At 31.3% G+C, this 23,736-nt stretch overlaps 4 protein-coding genes and 3 long non-coding RNA genes across 7 annotated transcripts; 4 read left to right on the plus strand and 3 right to left on the minus strand.

Annotated features, from left to right (window-relative positions):
- The first annotated feature begins 283 nt into the window (after positions 1-283).
- Positions 284-3,056, plus strand: LOC104754209 (putative glycerol-3-phosphate acyltransferase 2). The gene is made up of 2 exons (XM_010476350.3): positions 284-1,309; positions 2,027-3,056. The coding sequence occupies exons 1-2, from the start codon at positions 506-508 to the stop codon at positions 2,915-2,917; spliced, it is 1,695 nt and encodes a 564-aa protein (XP_010474652.2). The 5' UTR covers positions 284-505; the 3' UTR covers positions 2,918-3,056.
- Positions 3,057-6,080: 3,024 nt separating this feature from the next.
- LOC104754210 (uncharacterized) lies at positions 6,081-6,821 on the minus strand. The gene is made up of 2 exons (XR_762087.2): positions 6,594-6,821; positions 6,081-6,314 (listed from the first exon to the last, which is right to left on the minus strand). It is a non-coding gene; the product is annotated as an uncharacterized LOC104754210 (long non-coding RNA).
- A 2,718-nt stretch (positions 6,822-9,539) lies between these two features.
- Positions 9,540-10,442, minus strand: LOC147923210 (uncharacterized). The gene is made up of 2 exons (XR_015586719.1): positions 10,353-10,442; positions 9,540-9,853 (listed from the first exon to the last, which is right to left on the minus strand). It is a non-coding gene; the product is annotated as an uncharacterized LOC147923210 (long non-coding RNA).
- Positions 10,301-11,462, plus strand: LOC147923211 (uncharacterized). The gene is made up of 2 exons (XR_015586720.1): positions 10,301-10,430; positions 10,477-11,462. It is a non-coding gene; the product is annotated as an uncharacterized LOC147923211 (long non-coding RNA).
- A 589-nt stretch (positions 11,463-12,051) lies between these two features.
- On the plus strand, positions 12,052-14,927 carry LOC104754212 (gibberellin 2-beta-dioxygenase 6). The gene is made up of 3 exons (XM_010476351.3): positions 12,052-12,664; positions 14,073-14,415; positions 14,513-14,927. Exons 1-3 carry the CDS (start codon positions 12,264-12,266, stop codon positions 14,756-14,758), a joined length of 990 nt encoding a protein of 329 aa, XP_010474653.1. The 5' UTR covers positions 12,052-12,263; the 3' UTR covers positions 14,759-14,927.
- Positions 14,928-20,575: 5,648 nt separating this feature from the next.
- LOC104754213 (uncharacterized) lies at positions 20,576-21,258 on the minus strand. Its single transcript, XM_010476352.3, has one exon. It carries the CDS (start codon positions 21,104-21,106, stop codon positions 20,741-20,743), a length of 366 nt encoding a protein of 121 aa, XP_010474654.1. The 5' UTR covers positions 21,107-21,258; the 3' UTR covers positions 20,576-20,740.
- A 206-nt stretch (positions 21,259-21,464) lies between these two features.
- LOC104754218 (cytochrome c oxidase assembly protein COX11, mitochondrial) lies at positions 21,465-23,600 on the plus strand. Its single transcript, XM_010476357.3, has 8 exons — positions 21,465-21,615; positions 21,869-22,017; positions 22,116-22,416; positions 22,513-22,565; positions 22,675-22,747; positions 22,852-22,956; positions 23,046-23,126; positions 23,217-23,600. The coding sequence occupies exons 2-8, from the start codon at positions 21,938-21,940 to the stop codon at positions 23,373-23,375; spliced, it is 852 nt and encodes a 283-aa protein (XP_010474659.1). The 5' UTR covers positions 21,465-21,615; positions 21,869-21,937; the 3' UTR covers positions 23,376-23,600.
- The last annotated feature ends 136 nt before the right edge of the window (positions 23,601-23,736 follow it).

Consider the following 23,736-nt stretch of genomic DNA (forward strand, 5'->3'; position numbering starts at 1 on the left):
ACTACAAAAAGACTTGTATGATTGAGAATTAATGTTAGTTTATTCACAAAACATGAAATCGAATAGTCATATTCTTATATCCACGTACGTCATACGTATAATATCTGTTAGGCCCTTTCTTCATCCGTGTGACAAAGAGATTCAAGTTAACAAACCGCAATTGGATTATTTGGTTCTGGATACTGAAATTCATATATAACCGAACAAAAATAGAAAGGAGAAAAAAAGAAGCCGACATTAAATGAACTATATATGCCTTTAGTCGTCACATATTTGCTACTTTGCGAGAGACGCACTCATGTTAGCTAGTACTAGTAGAATAGATCGAACCAAACAAAATATCAACGCGTAAGCGTACTTTTCAGATTTCAAACATTCAGATCATTAATTGTAATCATGCAAGCTGTACGGGAAAGAAGAATTATATATGAACCATCATCAGTGGCACTCCTCGTAAATATTAATCTCGTTCCAAGGGTATTTACGCCATGGTCTCGTTATATATATGTCAGGGCACTTCCGTTTCCCTCAACATGCAGAGTCTAGAAACCAGCAGCATCTATATAATATAGTAATCAGAGAAAAAGAGAGGTCAAAAGAATCAAAAACCATGTCCGGTAATAATAAGATCTCGACTCTTCGAGGTCTTGTCATCTTCTTGTACCGGTTTTTCATTCTCCGTCGTTGGTGTCATCGTAACCCTAAACAAAAATACCAAAAATGCCCTTCTCACGGCCTCCACCAAGCTCACGACTTATCACCTCACACCTTGGTCTTTAACGTCGAAGGAGCTCTACTCAAATCAAACTCCTTGTTCCCTTACTTCATGGTCGTAGCTTTTGAAGCCGGAGGGGTGATAAGGTCACTTTTCCTCTTCATTCTTTATCCATTTATATGCTTGATGAGCTACGAGATGGGCTTGAAGACGATGGTGATGTTGAGCTTCTTCGGAGTTAAAAAGGAAAGCTTCCGAGCCGGAAAATCAGTTTTGCCCAAGTATTTTCTAGAAGATGTTGGATTCGAGATGTTCGAGGTTCTAAAAAGAGGGGGAAAGAGAATTGGTGTGAGTGATTTGCCACAAGTTATGATCGATGGGTTCTTGAAAGATAACTTGGAGATTGAAGTTGTGGTCGGGAGAGAGATGAAAATTGCCGGTGGTTACTACTTAGGCATCATGGAAGCTAAGCAGAAACGTGAGCTTGCTTTTGATAAATTGGTTCAAGAAGAGAGAGTAAGTAGTGGTCATGTTATTGGCATCACTTCCTTTCACTCGTCAAGTCACAGATCTTTACTCTCTCAATTTTGCCAGGTAAATTATTATATTTTTGAGTCATATAAATAACTAAATAATCTAAAGTGCTCTAGTTGGTTATTCTAATAGAGGTTTTGGACCCAACAATTGTGATGGTCTTACTCTTATCAAAAGACGTAACTGTATTTTTCTGGACGACAAATAGAGACAAATCCTTATGTTACTTTTCTGTTTACAGAAAAAACTACAGAAAATTTCCGGCACATGGAATCTCGATAGTAAATTAAATAGTTTGAAGTTTTTTTTTTTTTAGTCTACGTTTTATATACTATATCGTCAAAAACAAAAAAAAAGTCTACGTTTTATATACTCGATAGTAAATTTATATATAAGTCCCCAATATATAATTTCTTTGGTTTTAAATGTGGCTCTTTATTTGAACCAATAGAAAGATGCATTGATTTGTTTGGAAAAAAGTAATACTGATGCAATTAATTCCAAAACCATTGACTATGAATTGTTGTAATCTAGTACAATATGTCACAAATAAAACTATTATAGCAAGTAAATGCTATTTTGAAAATTTAGAAATGAAATATTAAGTTCTGATGCAATTAATAGCAAACCATGCATAGACTATGACTTGTATAAATATAATCCATACCATAAATTATTTAATAAGTAGTTTTATTTCATTTTATAATTTCGATAGGTCCACTTCAACTGATATATATTGATCTTCTCTAATCCTTTTTATCTTTTTTTCATAAGCAGGAGATTTACTTTGTCAGAAATTCAGATAAGAAAAGTTGGGAAAGTTTACCACGAGATCAATACCCTAAACCACTGATCTTCCACGATGGTCGCTTAGCCATCAAGCCAACACCTTTAAACACACTCATACTATTCTTGTGGGCCCCATTCGCCGCCGTCTTAGCCGCTGCAAGAATCGTCGTCGGCCTAAATCTGCCTTACTCTGTAGCCAATCCTTTTCTGGCATTTTGCGGTATCCACCTAACTCTCACCGTCAGCAACCACAACGGCCTAGTTTCTTCCAACCGAGACAAAGGTTGTCTCTTTGTGTGTAACCATAGAACGTTACTAGACCCACTTTACATTTCATTCGCTCTAAGAAAGAAAAACATCAAAGCCGTTACTTATAGCCTAAGTAGATTATCTGAGCTTCTAGCTCCGATCAAGACCGTTAGAATGACTCGTGACCGAGTCACGGATGGTCAAGTCATGGAGAGATTGTTGAGCCAAGGAGATCTCGTGGTTTGTCCGGAAGGGACTACGTGTAGAGAGCCTTACTTGCTTCGGTTTAGTCCACTTTTCTCCGAGGTTAGTGACGTCATCGTACCGGTTGCTATTGACTCGCATGTGAGTTTCTTTTATGGCACGACGGCTAGTGGTCTTAAGGCCTTTGATCCCATTTTCTTCCTTCTGAATCCTTTCCCTTCCTACACCGTTCAATTGCTTGACCCTATCTCTGGTGGCCACTCGTCCACGTGTCGAGAACCTTATAATGGAAAAGCTAAGTTCGAGGTGGCTAATCACGTGCAGCATACGATAGGGAATGCGTTGGGGTTCGAGTGCACCAACCTCACGAGAAGAGATAAGTACTTGATCTTGGCCGGTAATAATGGACTTGTCAACAAAAAATAATCTGGGTAGTTTTGTTCATTCTTAATTAGGATCTTTTTGTGTGACCGATCGATATGCTTAATTTACTTTTTTTAAGTTTTTTTCGATACTGTAACTATATTTTTTTTTGATATATGTAATTATCTTTTTGTGTGACTAATAGATATGTACATGCATCATTGATATCTACAATGGTCTGGCCGTACATTAATAGTCAAAACTCCAAAATAAATTACATGCATTTTTACAACTATATACTTGATCAAAAGCATGTATCTTGGTGTTACTGTATTTATAAGCATTTTCAAAATGCATTTACCTTTGTAGGGTACATATCAGTATTTTATACAAAATACTATTTATGGTAAGCGTCATCTGAAGACTGAAAGAGTTAAACAGTTAAAAGACAACAATTATAATAAGTATTAGAAGGTGTTATCATATACTCCATTAATGTTATTTATCTGTAGGTTTTCTTTTTGCAAAGCCTCAACTTTCATTATTAGTGATATTTACAAGCAAACAAAAAAATATTTTATAAAATAATCAAATAGTATGAGTTACAATGACAACGATCTTAGGATAACCGAGGACGTAACGTAGCCTAGGATAACAGCGACTTATAGACGAAATGATTATTTAATTAGTTGTAAGTTGTGACTAGTACTATTCCTTATTTTTCGTGATTAGATAATTTGTGAAAAGATTATTAAAAAAAGGGAGTTTAGAGTTACGATCATTTCGAGATATAAAGAGTGGGACTCATGCCGATGATTGTGGGGTTGAGAGTTTTGTTTGTCAACAACCCTAAGCATCTTCTCACCTAACTCTGTTTAATGCTTCTTCGATTATTTGATTAGTTAATTTCATTGAGCGGCGAATTTAAAAAACTATCTTTACTGGAGGAAGAAATATTTTAATAATAATTAAAATAATGGTGATTAAAAACTAATTATTTTATCATTTATGGATCTATATATATAACAGAATTCAGATGTGATCAATTGTGAGTAGATACAGTAGTTGAAATTTAGGGGTTTTAGTAATTTAAAAATTTAGGATTTTCTACAAATCAGAGTTTGTTTTTTAATTCCACCCAAAAAAAAGAGAAAAAATAATCGAGTTTGTATTTAATTTGGGATTTTGAGCCTTAATCTATGGCCTATGATCAACTTGATCCAAAAATATCATGACTAGTTGAATATAACAAATCCTTCGAGCAAATGCATAATTTATTAATAAATTTTTTTTTTAAAGTTCTATGATATTCGTATATTAAACAATTTTACAATAAGAATGGAGTATTAAAAATTAAATAAATAAAATCAGTTTTAGAAATCTGTCAAAAATGGAATTAAAACTCTAATTTCTATTAAAAAAATATCCTACTATATTAATTGAGAAGTACAAATATGAAACTAACCTTAAATGTGTAAAAAATTACATTCAGTTGCCATTAGAAAAACTTAATTAAAATTAATTAATTAATTAAATAAATAAAATTAATTAAAAAACAAAAATGGAGGATACATTAAATAAAATAAATTGCAGAAAAGTAAAAAAAAAAACTATGAGAATCAAAACTAATCCGTATTAAAAAAATCAACTGCTAAGATTTAAAAATCTAATCGAATAAAATCTACAACTACAAATTTTATCCTACTATATTAATTGGGAAATACAAATATGAAACTAACCTTAAAATGTGTAAAAATTACATTCAATTGTCATTAAAAAAATAATTAAGATTAATTAAGTAAATAAATAAATATAATTAATTAAAAATGAAAATGGGGACATATCAAATAAAATAAATTGTAGAAAAGTAAAAAAAAACTATTAGAATCAAAACTAATTCGTAAATTAACAGGTAAGATTTTAAAACCAAATCAAATAAAATATACAGCTACAAATTTTATCAAAAAAAAATTTCACCACTGGTTAAAATTATTATAGACAAGAAAAGGAAGCCATAGAAAAAAACAATGAATGTTGTTTTTAAAAAGGTTTTTCAGAACTTTTACTAGCTATATTTAGTTGATATTTTTTACATGTTAGTAAAGATTATGTTATTGACAAAGGTTTAAACAATTTTATTCATTACATGCAAATGTTTTAAAATACAAAAATCATAATATAAGCAAACCAAATTTTTAATCACAAACTATTATAAATAACATAATAATAAAATAAACTATTACAAATTTTTATTAAAAAAAAGTTCAACCCGCGGTTCTCCGCGGGTTAGTACCTAGTATACATTATATATATATACTACAGATATAACAAAAAAATATTAGAATATAGTGAATATGATATCTGAGATACTAATGTCTCTATACATATATTTTTTTATTGGCGTTTGGCGTTTGGTTGTGTGTGTATTTTTAACTATGGCTGGAGTTATACTAGTGTGATGGATGTTAGTAATCATAATCTTAATGAGATAATCTCAAGGCATCAACTTTTAATACCGTGGAATGTATAAAATTAAGATTATCATCTAAAACCCAATAATATACTATCGAAATTGGTATTTTTTTTTTTGTATTAGTATTTATGTTTTATAATTTTTTTTTTCCTGAGTTTTACATGAATTTTACAACCGTGAATAGATCGAAAGGTAAAAGAAAATATTTTGCGAACCAAATTTGAAATCCTAAACTAACAAAACGGTTAGCCACAATCTATTCAAAGTATAGTAATTACAAATCCTGTGCAGACCTTGGAACCTACATGTTGTAACTATTATATAGAAAGTTCTTTAGACGAAATTTGGACATGATGTTAGTTTAGTGTGGCGGTATAGAGTTGGTGATAGCTACCACGGAACGAGGGTTCAAATCCGAAATCATCTTTGTTTTCTGTTTTCCTCAAATCAGGAGGAAGCTTGGTTAACCGGACTGAACCGGAATTCAAACCGGTTATCAATAAAAAACCCTTTTTACCCTGCAATCGACTCAGCACCATTAATCGAAGAATCTAGTGTCTTCGAGGTGACTAAAGATTAGTGGAAAGTGGAAAGTGGAAAGTGGAAACTATGAGCTAACCGTTAGGAGAGATCAAGTAAGAAAAGGAAAAAGGAGGATTCACAATTAAGCAAAATAGGAAATCGAAGAGATAATGTATTCCTTCTCTCCCGCACTTTCCTTCTTCGTAGATGATAGTTTAATTAAGAATTGAGTCACTGACAAAATAATTTTCTCATAAGAAAAAAAAACATTGTAAATTCGTAATGAGAAAGTTAGAAATTAACTGATTCATAATATAGCGTTCCAAAGTATACACTTATATACTAAAACAATAACAATCTAGCCGCGCTATTGTTTAGGAAGTTAGAAATCAAAGCGAACTCTGGTGGCTCCTCTTATCTTTTTCCGAGAAAATTGTACCCTTCTTCATCATTCAAGACAACTCTCTGTTTTAAAACCCAACGAAAACAAAAATTCAAATTAACAAAATTAGTTGGGAAAACAAATCGCTGTAAGAAGGGATGGGAGTACAAACATCGAATAAGCATTATTCAAGAAAACAGTTTTAAATTCAACTAGTAGTAGAAGATAAAACACTCTTCTAAATTTTCCGGTACCGTAAAACAGCCGACGAAGTGAAATCGAACTAGGTTTCTCTATCCAAACACAAATATTGATTAGGAATGAAAATTGAAAACGGGGAAAATTGAGAGCAGAGAGCTCACCGGAGATTTATCGACGGGGGAGAGTGCCTTCTTTTGGCGTTCAGAGGTCGACGACGATGTTGAATTAATTGAATGCGAAAAGACGAAGACGGAGAAGCAAACATTACAATCCCCTTATTTTTTTTTTATAGTTTTCTTTTTGGGCTTCATAAAAATAAGCCCATTCATATTTACTCGGCCCACAACCATCTTATTTTCAGGAATTAACTAATTGACCGACATGCATCATTCTCAAAGCCTCCTCAAACCACCATCATTATAAATAGAAAAAAAAAAAAAAAAAAAAAAAAAAAAAAAAAAAAAAAAAAAAAAGAGTTTGTAATTCGATGATTTGTATCAATCTAAACGCTACTTTACATCAGCGAATTAGCGAGTAACATATGACAATGTAAACAAATTTCTTCTGATCTTTTGATCAACGTAACCTATAAAACCAACGTACATCGTTGTGATGATGATAATGATAATGTAATAAATGGGAGTCTGCCTAACAAAAATGCATTACCGAATATAATCCGACGTGCTCACCAATTATCCTAACTAGTTTCGATGTTGTGGAGCTTTCATGATACATCGTTATCAAGAAAACAAATTTCACATACGTACATAAATCATAGAGAAATTAAGTTATGACTTAGAAAACGAATCTACGATTTTACGTATGGACCTAATATTAATTATCACATGTTAAATATGATTTTAACTTCGAATAATTAACTGCATTATGGTTGAGATTTGAGATGGTCAAGTTAGTTAGTCGATCATTTTCTCCTCTTCTATCTCATGGTTGTACACATGTGAGATGTGTGCTCATTTCTAAAATTAGTATTAACTTGTGCCTTCGTTAATTTTAACATTATGTAATTTTCAATATATCTTTTCATTAAAAAAAAATAGTGTTACTATCTTTTTTTGGACATTATACCAAAAAAAAAAAGAAAAAAGTGTTACTATCATTTAGAATATCTATAGAGTTGCCACTAGCCAACCTTTTACGATAATACATATAATCATTTGTTAAGTAACCATTTTTATTCAACTAAGTAACCTAAATATCATCTTACGTACAATGTACCTCATATTTTATTAATAAATTTGCACTCTTTGATCCAATTAGTGATTACAAGTTGTAGTGAATAATGTTTTTGACATAATTTTTAGGAAATAATTACCTACGAGACTCCAAATATTTCATATTTACATAAAGTATATATATATATAGTGTATATATAAATATACGTTTCAAGACTTATATTGGCAATCATATCATGATCTTATTCTATTCTTCCCACATTAATTTCATGACACTATGTCGGACACATAGTGTTGACTATATGTCTTCTTGTAACAAAGTTGATTTAATAATAATAAAACATAAAATAAAATAAGTAATATTGATCTTTTAAGAAGAAAGGAATTAAAAAGCGTTTCAACGACCAAAGAGATTCCAACGGCCGTCGTTGTGCTCATCCCATTCCCACGCATGTGCCCTCCCATTTGCTTTTTGTAGTTTCTGTCGCCGGCTCTTTGCATGCCACAAACTTTTGGATATTTTTATTGAATACACTGCATTACTCACGTAATTATATTTCATGTTCCGACAGTTGCCCAAATTACGGTTAAAAGAACCATTTGATTAATGCATGCAGGTTCATCTTAAAACTATGTAGACGGAAAATAATCATTTAAACTCTTAAGGCTTCACTAGCATTGTTAAATATTCATATGATCTAAACACCAAAAATATACTATCGAAATTGGTATTTTTTTTAATCGCTATCATATCGATATTAGTATATATGCTACATAGTTTAACAGTGCCGATTGCATAAAATAAAATAGAAAACAGAGATAAATGAAAAAGCTAGAAACCATAAATCTCAGATTGGATGTCTCGGAGAACTCATAATTGATCAAAGATATGTGTATATAAAATGAGGAGACGTATTAAAATAATAAACTAACAGAGAAATGTTTAGCAAATGGTCACCAAATTTAAAAATGAGAGAGTTAGGTTTGATATAACCGATATGTATGTTTCATTCATGGGGATAATGTCGGCGAATATGTCAGATGGCATGTTCCATTGATCCATCCTGTCTCTAGTCAACTTCATCACCCATACTGCTTTTCTATAATTATTTCTTGAATATTTAAAGGAATTTAAATGAATCGAATGTATCTATTTCTCTCGTTAAGTTTGTTGTTCAGATGTTATATAAAACAAATGTTGTTCGGATGTGGTTTTCCAATTTGATGAGTAACTGTGAACCTAACTAACATCAAAACAACTCATGTAAAACATTGCTTTGTTAGATAGATAACTTGCGTAGTCTTGTATTACGCCACTAGCTAGTTCATTTGACATTCGAGGGACAAATAATTAAATACAAATATTGATTAATCATGCATTGTAATTTTTTGTTTTTATTGAAAGAATACGAGAAAAAGGTATACCTCAAACACAAATAAGCTTTTATAATGTGTTTGTATAAAAGCTTGATTGAAAGTCGTAAATCGAATATGTTAGCATCAAAATATATTGATCAACAAATAAGGTTATAATAAGAATCTTGCAAATAATTAGGAGTATGATTTAACATAACTACTCTCCTATTCATAAACTAATACTAAATCCATGAAGTGATCTTAGTGCAGTGGCAGAAAGTAAGTCCATTTATAGAAGGCACTATCACACCCGAGATTGAGTCCCAGTTCTAACGAATATAGGAATTTGATTAATAGACCGATCAGTTGTGCTTCAATAATTGAAGAAAAAAAAAACTAATACTAAACCCAAAAAGAAAGTTTACAAGCATCCTAAAAACCAACAACATGAGATTTTTAATCTGTTATGTTTCAAAAATAAGAGAAAAAAATCACGGATTGCTAGATTCAGCTTTGAGATATAAATATCTGAAGCAAATAAAATTGAAAGCAAAAGGAAACAACGAACCAAAAAGGTGTTTTTACAATAAATAATAGTAGTATTACAGTAGAAGGGTAGGTACAACTAGGTATTGTTAGCATAATAATGAGAGAGAGTTGAGAGAATGATCCCAATAATAATTGAAAGAATATGGGCAACGACAAAGAGTGTTTTAGTTAATCGGACGGCTAATAGGAGCCGTCATGGTTGACCATGTCCACTACGTGCCTACATATGAGCCTTACACCTGCCCCATCCCCTCACCTTTTCCTACTTCTTTGTTACCCTTTTCCACGTATCTCTTCTAGCATTTCCTTTTCTTTTTTTTTCCCTGTCCATCAGAAAATATATTGTACGAGTATTATTATTTAATAAAAATGTATATATCTATCATATCGAAAGACAAATCTTGAAATGTTATACATTTTGTGTTGGTTACACAATTAATTAACAATATCTTTCGTGATTTATATATGTTTAGCCAAAGGTGCCTATAGGTTAATTCTCTCCATTGTAATAAAAAAGAGAGAATTATTATATTTGTCAAACCCTTAAATAAAACTCTCGTCTTTTAGTTTAAGTTAGTCAAACCCAGTTTTAAATTAGTTCTTCGGATTTTTATTCATGAGTTCTTATGATTTTATAGATTAGTCGTATATAAATAAATCATTTTTTGTTTTGTCAAACATCTAAACTCCTTCTATTGACAATAGTCACACCAATAATTGATCAACTTCTATGGTAGTATTTAATATATGTGTCCCCAATCATATATCGTAGTATAGAGAACGAAATCAATATATTTAATATACGCAAGTCTTATGACTAACCAAACACGGTGTTTTAGGCAATAAGTGCGCAATCTTTAAGGGGGGTGTATTGAATCTGATATTTTAGAAGATTTTAAGGTATTCTTAAATGTGTATTGAATCTGATATTTTAGAAGATTTTAAGGTATTCTTAAATTTCCTGTTATTCAATTAGTGATTTTTAAAAATCATCTGAAATCCTATGTTATTGAATGTGAAATTTATAGAAATCATTTAAAATCATATACAATTTCTTGTTATTCAATTAATAATTTATAAATCTCACTTTAAATCTACTGTTATTCAAAATATCACAACTTTTTTTAAAAAAACTAATGATTGGGATTCTAGGAGATTTCTATAACATTTTTAGTTCAAAAGTATGACATACAAAATCACACCTTTATAGGTGAAATTTTGAAAGATTTTTTTATAAGAAGAGCTCGAAACCAAGTGCAATTTTTTTGTGAATACCTCCATCTCTGCAACTTATATCTTCTCTATATACTCTCTCTCTCTCGTTCTCACTTTCTCTCTGCAAGTGAATACCACCAGCAATTGTCTTCTCCTCCGTTTTATCAAAACCGGATCTCTTGGCAACCTCCGCAGCGGAGCTTCTGTTAACGACGGTGGTCAACTTCACACCACTTTTTATTGTCGAGGCCAATGAAAATTGTAAACTGATATAACCAGATAGAGTGAAAAAACCGGTCGCGATAAGCACTGCATCGATATCTAACCTCTGACCATCGACGAGCTCCACGTTGTGACGAGAGAACCATTTGATTGCGGGAACGATTTGTACATCACCGGATTTTATCTTCAGCACCGATGTCGAGAACCGGCGTCTTCGCTGTCATGCTTTTGAGCTCCATTGGGCCTATGCTTGTCGATGGTCAAAAGCAATTTCTTAAGTTGTAAATGAACGGACGGCCAGCCAGTTAATGAACTTAACCATGGAGACAAGAGTATTACCAACTGTGAACCAAAACTTTGGAATTAACAAAACCTATAATGAGTATAAAAATAAGAACAGGCTGTTACTGTGCTATAGATTATTTTCATTCTTTATGTTGGTTTTTAAATACTTTTTATTGAGAAATTCTTCGTAGACTTTGAATTCCAAGTGAATCTCGTTTTTTTTTTTTTTTATAAATATCCTAAAATCATCTAAAATTTTACCACAAATCTCACCAAATTTCAAATTCCAAATTTCATCAAATCCTTAAGATTTCAAATTCAATAATCAAATCTCCTAAAATTACACTCAAATCTCTCAAAATCCTAAAATATTAAAATCCCAACAAATCTCTTAAAATATCAAGTTCAATACACCCCCTAAGTTATTTTAAGAACTGAACATCAACATCTACTACTTAATTTCCTACCACCAAATTTCAAACTACCCGATTTTAATAGTTACAAGGTTGCGAAAGAATGTTTACAAAAACATAATACATTTAGAAAAGAAAAAAGAAAAGGGTTAGGGTGATAAATGCATAACTTAAACCCATTTCACAAAAAGATTTTTTCTTTTTTTTGATAGAGATTAAAAGTGTATAATTAAGAGACAAGCTTCATCTATCTTGGCAATAATAATGTGTAAAAAAAAAACTCGACCGTCCCCATTGATGACATGCCCACCTTACGCGATACACAGTGTGTATGTATGATGAGACGATTACTTTAATATTCCCCATTTGTCAACCGTATGGAAACCGTAGCATTTTAAAAATGAATTCGAAAAAGACTTTTTAATGAAAATATTTTTATTTTATCCAAATTCAACCTTTCTTCTCTTCCCATACACTATATATATAATACTCATAACTCACTCTTCTTCATTCATCAGATTCAAAACCTCCTGATTTCATTCCTTACTATTAATAATAATAATAAAAACTCTGTTATTTTTCATTGAAAAGAGAAGACATGGTCTTGCCATCTTCAACACCGCCACGAACCACCGGAAAGAAGACGAGATCCTCGCCGGAATATAACTTTCCGGTGATCGATTTCTCTTTAAACGACCGATCAAAACTATCGGAGGAGGTCGTAAAGGCCTGCGAGGTTAATGGGTTTTTCAAGGTGATAAACCACGGAGTTAAACCGGAGATCATAACGAGATTCGAGCACGAAGGAGAAGAGTTCTTTAATAAACCGGAATCGGATAAGCTAAGAGCAGGTCCGGCGAGTCCGTTCGGTTACGGATGCAAGAACATCGGGTTTAACGGAGATTTAGGTGAGCTTGAGTATCTTCTTCTCCACGCAAACCCGACAGCTGTCGCTGATAAATCTGAGACTATCTCCTATGACGATCCCTTCAAGTTCAGGTACGTACTTATACATATTACTACAAATTTTGCTTGTTCTTTAACATATTTGTGTATTTATTGTTTCTCGAACCTACTTTATTAGTTATCACTATCATCTAGCTACTTTAAATTTATAAAGCTTTATATAAAGATTTTCCTTGACATATTTTTTGTGTATATAATTGGTCTTTTGGAACTATATTATTTAAATGTTATGTCAAAAATCAAAATATCTATACACGCGAATAATATAATTTGATATAACAATTATATAAACAAATTATACGCTAAAGTATTCAAACAGCTAAAAGGATTGTATGAGACTATTGAGAGTGTTGATAAACGTATGCACAATAACTAAGCTTCACATGTGAGAAAATTCGGATCTGATGCGTATTGAATAAAACTCAAATGACATAAAATGCATTAGAGAAAATTAACAAACCATAGATGTATGTGGAACTGAGCAATCTTTTTTGTTGCGTCTGCAAAATAAATTTATTATAAATATTGTATCTGTGTATCTGTGTGTGAGTGTATGAAAGTTGACCCAACTGAAATTGATGTGGATTTGTGTGACAATGTGACTTGTGAGATACCTAAAAAGAGAGAGAGAGAGAGAGAAAGAAATAGAGATGCAATGTCGAATAATGGATAATGACCAGAAGACACGGCTTTTTAATTATTATCAGTCTTGTTCCTTTATTGCCACTAAAGTTTGCCCATATTGTTTGTTTTTCGTATGTTTTTTAAAAAAATTAGTGGTACAAAATTTAATAATCATACCAACCTAATGCCGGTTCACCTGATAGTTTGTTGTAATCAATAATACTTATATAACAGTTGGATTTTGTTCATAGTATATTGTAGGGTATGTTTACAATTAGGAAGGATGCCAGCCAATTTTTTTTCTTAATATATTAAAATATCAAAATTTGTGAAAATGCTTTTGCAACCTTGACTGCGACATGGTTGATTAATCAAAATCTTTTCTTTCCCTTATTTTGAAAAATCCAGATTAAGCACAGGCGTACATTATGTATTAGAAAATAATATGATAAACAATAGTTGCATAGACTTGGTCAATTTGTGGAAGATTGCGCATGAACACAGAAAACACTTTGAGACGTCAACAAGAATCAAAATTCGAAACGTCAATATTGAATCAATCTTTGACTCGTTTTTTTTTCTTTAAATGACAACTTGTAAAAAAAGAATCACGGGGTCCCTCACTTTCGAACATTCCTCTGAACATAATCTCATGTCTTTTCTTTTTCTGTTTTTTGATATTTGTAGTAATAATTCAAAAATCAATCAAAACATATACGATATGTCTTTTTTTTTTGTCAAAACATATACGATATGTCTCTCCGTCAATTGTTGACTTGTGTTAGTAATTTCCACCTGTTGTTTTTCTCTTTTATAGCTCGGCGACGAACGATTATATACATGCGGTTAAAGACTTGGCATGTGAGATCATTGATCTGACGGTCGAGAATTTATGGGGACAGAAGTCTAGTGAAGTGAGCGAGCTAATCAGAGACGTTCTTAGCGATTCGATCTTGCGGGTAAATCACTATCCACCTGCACCGTACGCGTTGAGAGGCGTTAGTCAAATAGGTTTCGGAGAACATTCTGACCCTCAGATTTTGACGGTGTTAAGATCCAACGACGTAGATGGACTTGAGATTTGCTCACGTGACGGCTTGTGGATCCCAATCCCATCTGACCCTACATGCTTCTTTGTATTGGTCGGTGACTGCCTTCAGGTATACTTCTATCATGATAAACACATTTTTTTTTTCGTTAAGACACAAAATGTGTTTCATAATCAATTAATTAATCTCTCTGAATCAATATATATAGGCATTGACGAATGGGAGATTTACTAGCGTGAGGCACAGGGTACTAGCAAACACAGCAAAGAAGCCTCGTATGTCGGCGATGTACTTTGCAGCGCCACCGTTAGAGGCAAAAATATCACCATTGCCAAAAATGGTGTCGTCAGAAAATCCACGGCGGTATAATTCGTTCACATGGGGTGACTACAAGAAAGCAACATACTCTCTCCGTTTAGGTGTTCCTCGTCTCGAGTTTTTCAAGACTACATAAATTATATAATACACCAGTAATTAAAATGTTAGAAGGTTTTTTTTTTTGGGTTCTTTAAAAAGAAAAAAAGATTGTTGCTTTGTTATACAAAACATATACTGTACCATGTGAAATGTATACTTTTAGATGGAAAAATAGGAAAACAAAAATATTGAGTTTTGGTCTTCAATTCACATGTGAAAGAAGAATGAATATAGATTATATAATTTGCCAAAGAAAAATCAAGAGAACATTTCCATAACTGGTGTTTCTTTTTTGACCATATGCGCGTCAACGCTGCCGTCAAGCATCACAGTATCACACAGAATCAATAAACCGACTATTCATTAAAAAAAAGTTTTAAGTTTCTGATCGGTTAAAATATGGACCATAATATGAAATGCGTCAGATTGCAATGGACTTGTACGCTCCACAACACACCATCATATTACTAATATCATACCTACACAAATTAACATTCTTTATCCAAAATTGGCTACTGCCGTGTGTATTTTTAGTTTATTTTTTTTTTCCCCATTTAAACTTTTAACAAATTTAATTTTACTTTAAAGTCACTACAAAAAAATGAGTGTGTTGTGTATCATAAAACTAAATAATGCAATTTTAAATTATTTATTGATAAATGAAGTAAATGTATACAACTTAACATCAATTAATTTAAATGATATTATAATTATCTATTTAACATCAATTAGATAAAATTGATTCAGTTTTTATTATATTGTATCACTTTTGAAAAATAGATTTAAAATATAAATTTACATCATTTAGATAATTGATGTATCTATTCATGTTTGGTATAAATCATTTTTTTAAACGATACAAAATTTACATCAATTAAAACTGATGTTAAATAAATTATATTAATATCTTTTAAAAATTACATATACATATATTTAAAAAAAATAAACGTGATTAAAAGATAAATCTTGAAAAAGTTGATCGATCAAAAACTATAGCAGATCATCAGCTAAAAAAAGCAAACCTAGCTGTATTTTTATTTTCCTTGGATTATTAAGGATATTTTTATTCATTATCATTAAGTAAATTGTATGATGAATTGATCATTGACCGTATTATTTATTTTGGTTGGAATAATCCCTTTGGTAATAAATGCGAGAGAGTAAAGAAACTAAAGTGTAGTTGCTAATGTTATTGCTAAACGTAAAAACATTTTTTGTTTGTAAAAAAGAAGTTTTGGTATCCCACATCGGATACTTCTTAAGTTGTGATGAGACCATCTCTTCTATAAATGCCAAATTAGTTTGCCTATTTCTAAGTTAACTGGTTCTATTTATTAAGCCTTAAAATCATGTAATTAATTGAGTTTTTTTTTATCAAATTGATTTATTTTAAAAATTCTAGTTACCGTTTAGTTAAATTTATCTCTTAAATATTAATTGTAAATAAATGAGTATATTAAAAACAATTAAAAGTTATAAATAATTAAATATTACTACAGACAAAATTATTTATTATAATATCAATTTTAACATCAGTTTTAAAATGATATAAATATTTTACATTAGTTTTTAAAAAATGATGCAAATATTTGAATAAATTTAGTAAAAATTATGTAAAATTTACAACATTTTTTGCAAGTGATGTAAACCAATATCGATTCTACTAATTGAAGCAAATATGTACCTCAACTGATACAAATTATTTGCATCAACAAAATGTAAATTATTCGTTAAAGTGATGTAAATTATTTTTACATCATTGATACATGATACAAATATACAAAATAAATGATGTAAATCAATCATTTTTTGTAGTGAGTAGTCACATCTTAATTGAAAATAATATTAAAATTAGTAATATTAAATAAATGTTATATCTTTTTGTAGTTAATTTAGTATTTGAGAGTTGGCTTTCATGACTACGAAGGCGTTAAATTTGCTGATGCCGATGCTTCGATTGTCACTGAATTTGAACCTGGTGGTGACCACAGAATTTACGTAGGCAACCTTGGGCCTGAAGTCACTAACCAATTGCTCACGGATACATTTAAGAGTGTGTATGATTCTATCAATTGGGTAAGAGTTGTCATGGACAGAACCACTGGAAGGTCCAAGACATGGTTTTGTCAGTTTTGGGGATGTATTGGAGAAGGAGCATGCCTTCACCGAGATGGATGGTCTATACTGCTCCACCAACTCCACCAAGCCCAGGGCCGTGCCTATGGGTTAGGAAAAAGACATTTGCCTCAGGCCCCCAAAGTATATAGTTTTTTTGTATATTTTTTTACTCTCAATTATGGAAAATATGGTGTATCATCATGGTTTTGAGACTCTTTTTATTTCCTAAACAACCTATATATGATTCCACTGAATATATTTATTTATAAAAATATACAAAAAGGAAAACAAAACCTTAAATTGTGAAAGACAGAGTAAGGTCGTAAAACCGAAGTTAGAAAAATTAAGAAAAGTTGATGAAAGAGTTTATTGAAATAGAAAGAAAAACGATTATGTTTAAGGGTTTTTATAATTTTTTTTTATTTTAAAAAATTTATGTAATTTTGAATTTTTGATATTTATTTTATTTTAATTTTGAATTTTAATATTTATTTATTTTCATAAAATATATTAAAATGATCTTTAATGTTAAATTCGCCTTAAGCCCCGATAAATTTGGACACGGCACTGACCAAGCCTATGACTATTGGTTGGGCTGCTAATAATAAGCTTCTTCCAACGTTATATAATACACCAGTAATTAAAATGTTAGAAGGTTTTTTTTTTTGGGTTCTTTAAAAAGAAAAAAAGATTGTTGCTTTGTTATACAAAAAATATACTGTACCATGTGAAATGTATACTTTTAGATGGAAAAATAGGAAAACAAAAATATTGAGTTTTGGTCTTCAATTCATATGTGAAAGAAGAATGAATATAGATTATATAATTTGCCAAAGAAAAATCAAGCGAACATTTCCATAACTGGTGTTTTCCTTTTTGACCATATACGCGTCAACGCCGCCGTCAAGAATCACACAGAATCAATAAACCGACTTTTTCCATTAAAAAAAAGTTTGAGTTTCTTGATCGGTTAAAATCTGGACCATAATATGAAACGTGTCAGATCGCAATGGACTTGTACGCTCCACAACACACCATCATATTACTAATATCATACCTACACAAATTAACATTCTTTATCCAAAATTGGCTACTGCCGTGTGCATCTATAGTTCGATTTTTTTTCTTCCCATTTAACCTTTTAACAAATTTAATTTTACTGCAAAGTAGTCACATCTTTCAATCAATGATATTAAAAATAGTAATATTAAATAAATGATATCTCTTTTTGTAGTTAATCTAGTATTTGAGAGTTGGCTTTCATCACTACGAAGGCGTTAAATTTGCTGATGCCGATGCTTCAATTGTCACTGAATTTGAATCCGCTAGGAAGCATCGTATCTTCAATATTGGGCTCGCTATCATAAATCAAGGAAATCCGAAGGTGTGTTAGTGATGATTTGCCAAGATGGTGGTTACACTTATTCGATTGAAAGTCTACAAAAAGCTGGGTTTAAAACTTGTCTCGTTTTCAAACAAGAACATCTTACGCATCCTGCCCTGAAAGCTTTAAAGTGGACGTCATCTTGGCACTCTTCAATTCGTGAATGATTGTTGCTTTTTTATAAAAAAAGATACTGTACCATGCAGTGGCGTATCTAGGAATTATTTTTACCGGGGTCAAAACATAACTAAAACCTTTTTTTTAATATCTTATTATATAAACCTTAGTTTTCAAAGTTAGTAATTCATATAATTGCGACATGTGTCAAGTATATCGATAATATTTTAACATATGTGAAAAGAAAATTTATTTAATAATTATAAGAAAATTAAAAAATCTTAAAAATAAAAGATTATAATTAATATTTTTAAAAGTATATAAAACCAAAAGTAATCTATTATCACTAATTCTAATAGGAAAGTTACTAATTTTAAAAGGAAAATATGTGCAATTAATAAGGAAAATATTTGTAATTTAATTGCAATTATTATTTATTATATTCATATAGTAAAAAGAAATTTATACAGAAAAGTGATTAAAGTATGAAAATGTTTAATGTGTTAAAATTAGTAATTAACATAATGTAAGAAAAATAAAATAATCAAAATAAAAAATTAATGTAATTTTCTAAAGTTTTTAATCGGTGAATGATTTGATAGAGTATTCAATATTATTGTTTTATTATATAAACCTTGGTTTTTAAATTAGTAACTCATGTGATCGCGACACGTGTCAATTTAACAATTAAAGATTTTGTCATATGTTATACATAAATTTTGTTTTAACATATTTGTAAATTATAAGAAATTAAAAATTTAAACAATTTAATAAATAGAAAAAGATAGTTCATATATGCATATAAAAAATAATACTAATTCTAATTTTAAATTACTATTTCTTTAAGAAAATTATGCAATTACTTACTATAATACCATAATTAAATAAATTATATTGTCAGTTATTAATCCTAAAAGAAAAAGGATTGTAGATCCTTTACATAAACAAATAATTTTCTCATCTTTGAAGTTTTGATTAATTTAAGATAATGTTGGACAAATAGTAAAACTATTAATTTATGATAATGTTGGACAAAATATGAAACAAATATATTTAAGATATTGTTACTTTTTAAAATATGAGATAAAATTAGTTTTCAGTTTCTTTTTGAGAATTATGTTTTACTAATTTTCAGTTTTTATAAAATATTAAGTAAGGTATAAATTTGATACAATGCACATTTATTTGATATGAAATTATAAATGTTACTCATTGGGATTAAATATATAGAATTAAAATCTAATTTTATTATCATGTAATAATATAAAAAGAAAATGTATTGCAGGATGGAGTGTGTGAACACTAAATCCGGTTTAAAAAAAAAATCAGATGAAATAAAACTAATATTTTGAATACAAATGAAAATTTCACATATTTTTTTATATCCGCGTTAATACGCGGGCCTAATCTAGTAAATATAAATACTTCTTACAAAACTATTTTAAGAGTTTTTATATCCTAAAATCTCTTCATCACAGTTTCATTTGTAATAGATAAACATACATCTTTTCGATTGTTGACAAAAAAAGTACATCTTTTCAATAAAATAAACTAAACAATTATTCAGAAATTGATCTATAATCCGATTAAGTCGATGAGTTTTCACAATTTTCATCGCTAAAAAACGTATCTTAACAGTTACTGTAGCAACAGGCAAAATCAAAACCTACTTCAACAGTCCAAACACCAAAGCATGTAACATATTTTTTTTTACTAAATATATGTATTATTAAACTTTTACCAAATTAATATATGTATTACTAATTTTTTTTTTTTTAATGAATGAGGAGTCAATGTGAAATGTATACTTTTAGATGGAAAAATAGGGAAAAAAATATTGAGTTTTTGGTCATCAATTCACATGTGAAAGAATGGATATAGATTATATACAATTTGCCAAAGAAAAATCAAGACAACATTTCCATAACTGGTGTTTCCTTTTTGACCATATACGCGTCTACGCCCCGTCAAGCATCACACAGAATCAATAAACCGACTTTTCATTAAAAAAAAAGTCTGATCGGCCAAACTCTGGACCATAATATGGAACGCGTCAGATCGCAATGGACTTGTACTCTCCACAAGACACCATAATTTTACTAATACCATACTTTCACAAATTAACATTCGTTATATAAAATTGGCTTCATAGGTATGTATTTGAAGTGATTTAGACGGCGAAACAAAAAAATAAAAGGTAATAAAATGGTTCAGCGGACAAATCCGTAACTAGAATTTTTGTGTAGCACAAATTTCTGACAATATTATAACTAAAGAGAAATATTATATATATGTAGCTAGAACATACCAAAATGGAAAAATCCGTTCAAAGTTAAACAAAAAAATCTTTATGCGGAAACCCTATGAAATTTCAAAAACAATAAAATGAATAATTTCTGATCAAAGAATCATAAAAACCATAGCTCCAAATACGACCAACTTCACCACCTTGAAGCTTTCTCCTGCAGCCCCCGATCCAAAGTCACGGTCAATGGGGTACAAGTCTCCCGGCGGATATGTGTTTCTGTAAGTAGCCGGAGGCGGTGGAGACTGAGGCGATGGTGGGCAGTTGGTAATTACTTTTGTCTGTGGCGGAGGCGACGGGGGTGGTGGCGGAGGGGACAGTTTTTCGAGACAAGGTGTGCACTTAATGGAATCGTCGGTTGAAGAATCTGTGGCGTTGATTACGATCGAAGATGCGAGGATCACGATGGCCATGAGGATTGTGACGACAACATCATTCGAACGGCGAGTTCTCTCCACCATGTTGTAACAAAGTTTCTAGGCTTGTACGTGTGGAAAAAGTGATCACCAAATTTATGAAATATATAGTTGACGTTTTGTGTGTATATAACGTGAAGATTTTTAGTAGAGAAATCTAATCTAACACAATATATAGTAAATGAAATATTTTCGTCATTAATATTAGAGATCTGGAAAATATTTTGTAATCTTTAATGACAGCATGCATACTAATCCAGAATTGGTAAATTAATAAGTATCAAGTGTGTTGACAAAAAAAAAAAAAAAAAAAATAAGTATCAAGTGTTAACTAAGTCGGGCCTTATTGGGCCATTTAAAATGATTATATGGGTTTTTAAAGAACCGACTTATATTTATTACCAGACAACAAGACAAGTCGTTGTTTGACTTGTTGACTTTTTTTAATCCACAAAACAAAAGTGTTTTTTTTTGTTGTTGTTGTCGTTTTGTTTTCCAGTGACGTGTTTGATCTCTGTCCCGCCGACGACACAAGAACGCCGTTCGTTTCACCGGTTAGTCTTCTACTCTCTTACTTCCCCCTTCGCATTCTTCCTCTCTGTTAGGTTACAACACTGTTTAATCGATCCTGGCTACTTTGTTTGTCTCTGATTCGGTTACGATCGCCTCGGTTGATTTGTTTTCTCCGATTATTAATGACGCCGGAGGTTTGAGGAAGGAAATAAAACAACGGGTTTGATTTTGCCGTTGAAATTAATTTCGAGTTTCATTCAATTAATGCCTTCTGGGTTCGTGTTTCTTGTGCAGATAGTGTTTTTTTGTGTGGGTGGTGTATCTCATTGAGTCGATCGGTTGAAAAAGAATTGATCTTCGGCCATGTCTTGGTCGAAGGCTTGTAGAGGAACTCGGATTTCTTCATATTTAGAGAAGCTTCATCGAGCATCGCAGCCTTCGAGGTAATTAAATTTCACCTTAGTATGCACGCACATGAACTGTTTGTTTAAATTCCTCAAAGCAAGTTCTATTTATATCCTTTTCTTAATTGTTGATGTAGGACTGTTTTATGCTCTCGTTATTACACTCATGGAGGTTTTAAAGGCAATGAGCATAATCTCCGAAACAAGAGAGTGTTTTGGGGAAGCTTGAATTCCCACTCTGCTACTGCTAAGTCGATGTTACTCGGTACCCATCGCCAGTATTCTACTCACTCTCCAACAGAAACCAAATCACAGAAAATGCTCTATTACCTCACTGCTCTTGTCTTTGGTATGGTGGGGTTAACTTACGCCGCTGTGCCCTTGTATAGAACATTCTGCCAAGCTACTGGATATGGAGGTACTGTTCAACGCAAAGAGGTATATATCATTTTTGTTTCTCTCTTTCTACTCTGAGTTTTCAGTTCGTTGTATTATCTCTTTCTCAGTTGTTTTGTTTTGGCCTTGTATCTATAGACTGTTGAGGAGAAGATTGCTAGGCACTCAGAATCTGGTACCGTCACTGAAAGGTGTGTATTCCTCTGTCTCTTAACACCATTCATTTATAATCATAATCTTCTTCTTTATATGTTTTTTATGATGAACTTGTTACTTTACCATGTTTGGACCCGTAAACAGGGAGATTGTAGTGCAGTTCAATGCTGATGTTGCAGATGGGATGCAATGGAAATTCACTCCAACTCAAAGAGAGGTTTAGACTTCATATGTGAAGAAGAATGTTTTGACTTCATTATAAAATTAAGAATGTTGTGACTTTTGTCTAAGTTGTCTTTTGGTTTTGGTATTTTCTTATAGGTTAGAGTAAAGCCAGGAGAAAGTGCGCTTGCTTTTTACACTGCTGAAAACAAAAGTTCATCTCCAATAACCGGAGTCTCAACATACAATGTCACTCCTATGAAGGTATGTATATATTAGAATCTGTGCCCTATCAACTTCCCTTGAAACATATATGTTGATCGATTCTCAAAATCTTATATTGGTTTCTCCAGGCAGGAGTTTATTTCAACAAGATACAATGTTTTTGCTTTGAGGAGCAGCGACTCCTTCCCGGGGAGCAAATCGACATGCCGGTGACTACTCTTTTGTTCTTGGTTCTCTGTGATATTTTCCTCAAATAAAATCAACAGTCCACTAAAACCTGTTAGTACTTGGTTTCACAGGTCTTCTTCTACATTGATCCTGAGTTTGAGACTGATCCAAGAATGGACGGAATCAACAACTTGATATTGTCTTACACTTTCTTCAAAGTGTCAGAGGAAAATACTACAGATACGGTCAACAATAGCAGCTCTGTAGTTCCAGTTCAAGAAACCAAATAAGAAGTGTCCATTTTTTAAAGAAAACTAATGAACTTGTGACACAGTCTTAGATAGATTCAATAATCAATTTCCATTTTGGGAAAATTGTTGGTTATTATTTGTTCAGAACCCACGGAACAGAAAGAAAGAAGTGGAATGTTGTTACTTTGAATTTGCTAGAAACTCTGCAACGATGGAAATTTTGTTGTATGTCTACTACTTTATTGAATATGCAGTGTTTGTGGATTTTGAAGTGTCGTACTATTTATTGAATACATCAAGTTAATATATACAGTATTGAGTATTGATATATGTGTTTGGCCAAAGTATGTGCCTGGATTTTAATCATAATCACATTCGAGGCTAAAGGAAAGCGAAGAAC

Source organism: Camelina sativa, chromosome 17 (genome assembly GCF_030686135.1).
Source record: "Camelina sativa cultivar CO46 ecotype springtype chromosome 17, ASM3068613v1".
NCBI lineage: Eukaryota > Viridiplantae > Streptophyta > Magnoliopsida > Brassicales > Brassicaceae > Camelina > Camelina sativa.

Coding starts and splice junctions, on each gene's coding strand:
- LOC104754209 (XM_010476350.3), top strand. CDS start 506: ATGTCAGGGCACTTCCGTTTCCCTCAACATGCAGAGTCTAGAAACCAG. Junction 1,310..2,026: donor TACTCTCTCAATTTTGCCAG/GTAAATTATTAT, acceptor TTTCATAAGCAG/GAGATTTACTTTGTCAGAAA.
- LOC104754212 (XM_010476351.3), top strand. CDS start 12,264: ATGGTCTTGCCATCTTCAACACCGCCACGAACCACCGGAAAGAAGACG. Junction 12,665..14,072: donor GACGATCCCTTCAAGTTCAG/GTACGTACTTAT, acceptor TCTCTTTTATAG/CTCGGCGACGAACGATTATA. Junction 14,416..14,512: donor TGGTCGGTGACTGCCTTCAG/GTATACTTCTAT, acceptor CAATATATATAG/GCATTGACGAATGGGAGATT.
- LOC104754213 (XM_010476352.3), bottom strand. CDS start 21,106: ATGGTGGAGAGAACTCGCCGTTCGAATGATGTTGTCGTCACAATCCTC.
- LOC104754218 (XM_010476357.3), top strand. CDS start 21,938: ATGTCTTGGTCGAAGGCTTGTAGAGGAACTCGGATTTCTTCATATTTA. Junction 22,566..22,674: donor TCTGGTACCGTCACTGAAAG/GTGTGTATTCCT, acceptor ACCCGTAAACAG/GGAGATTGTAGTGCAGTTCA. Junction 22,748..22,851: donor TCACTCCAACTCAAAGAGAG/GTTTAGACTTCA, acceptor ATTTTCTTATAG/GTTAGAGTAAAGCCAGGAGA.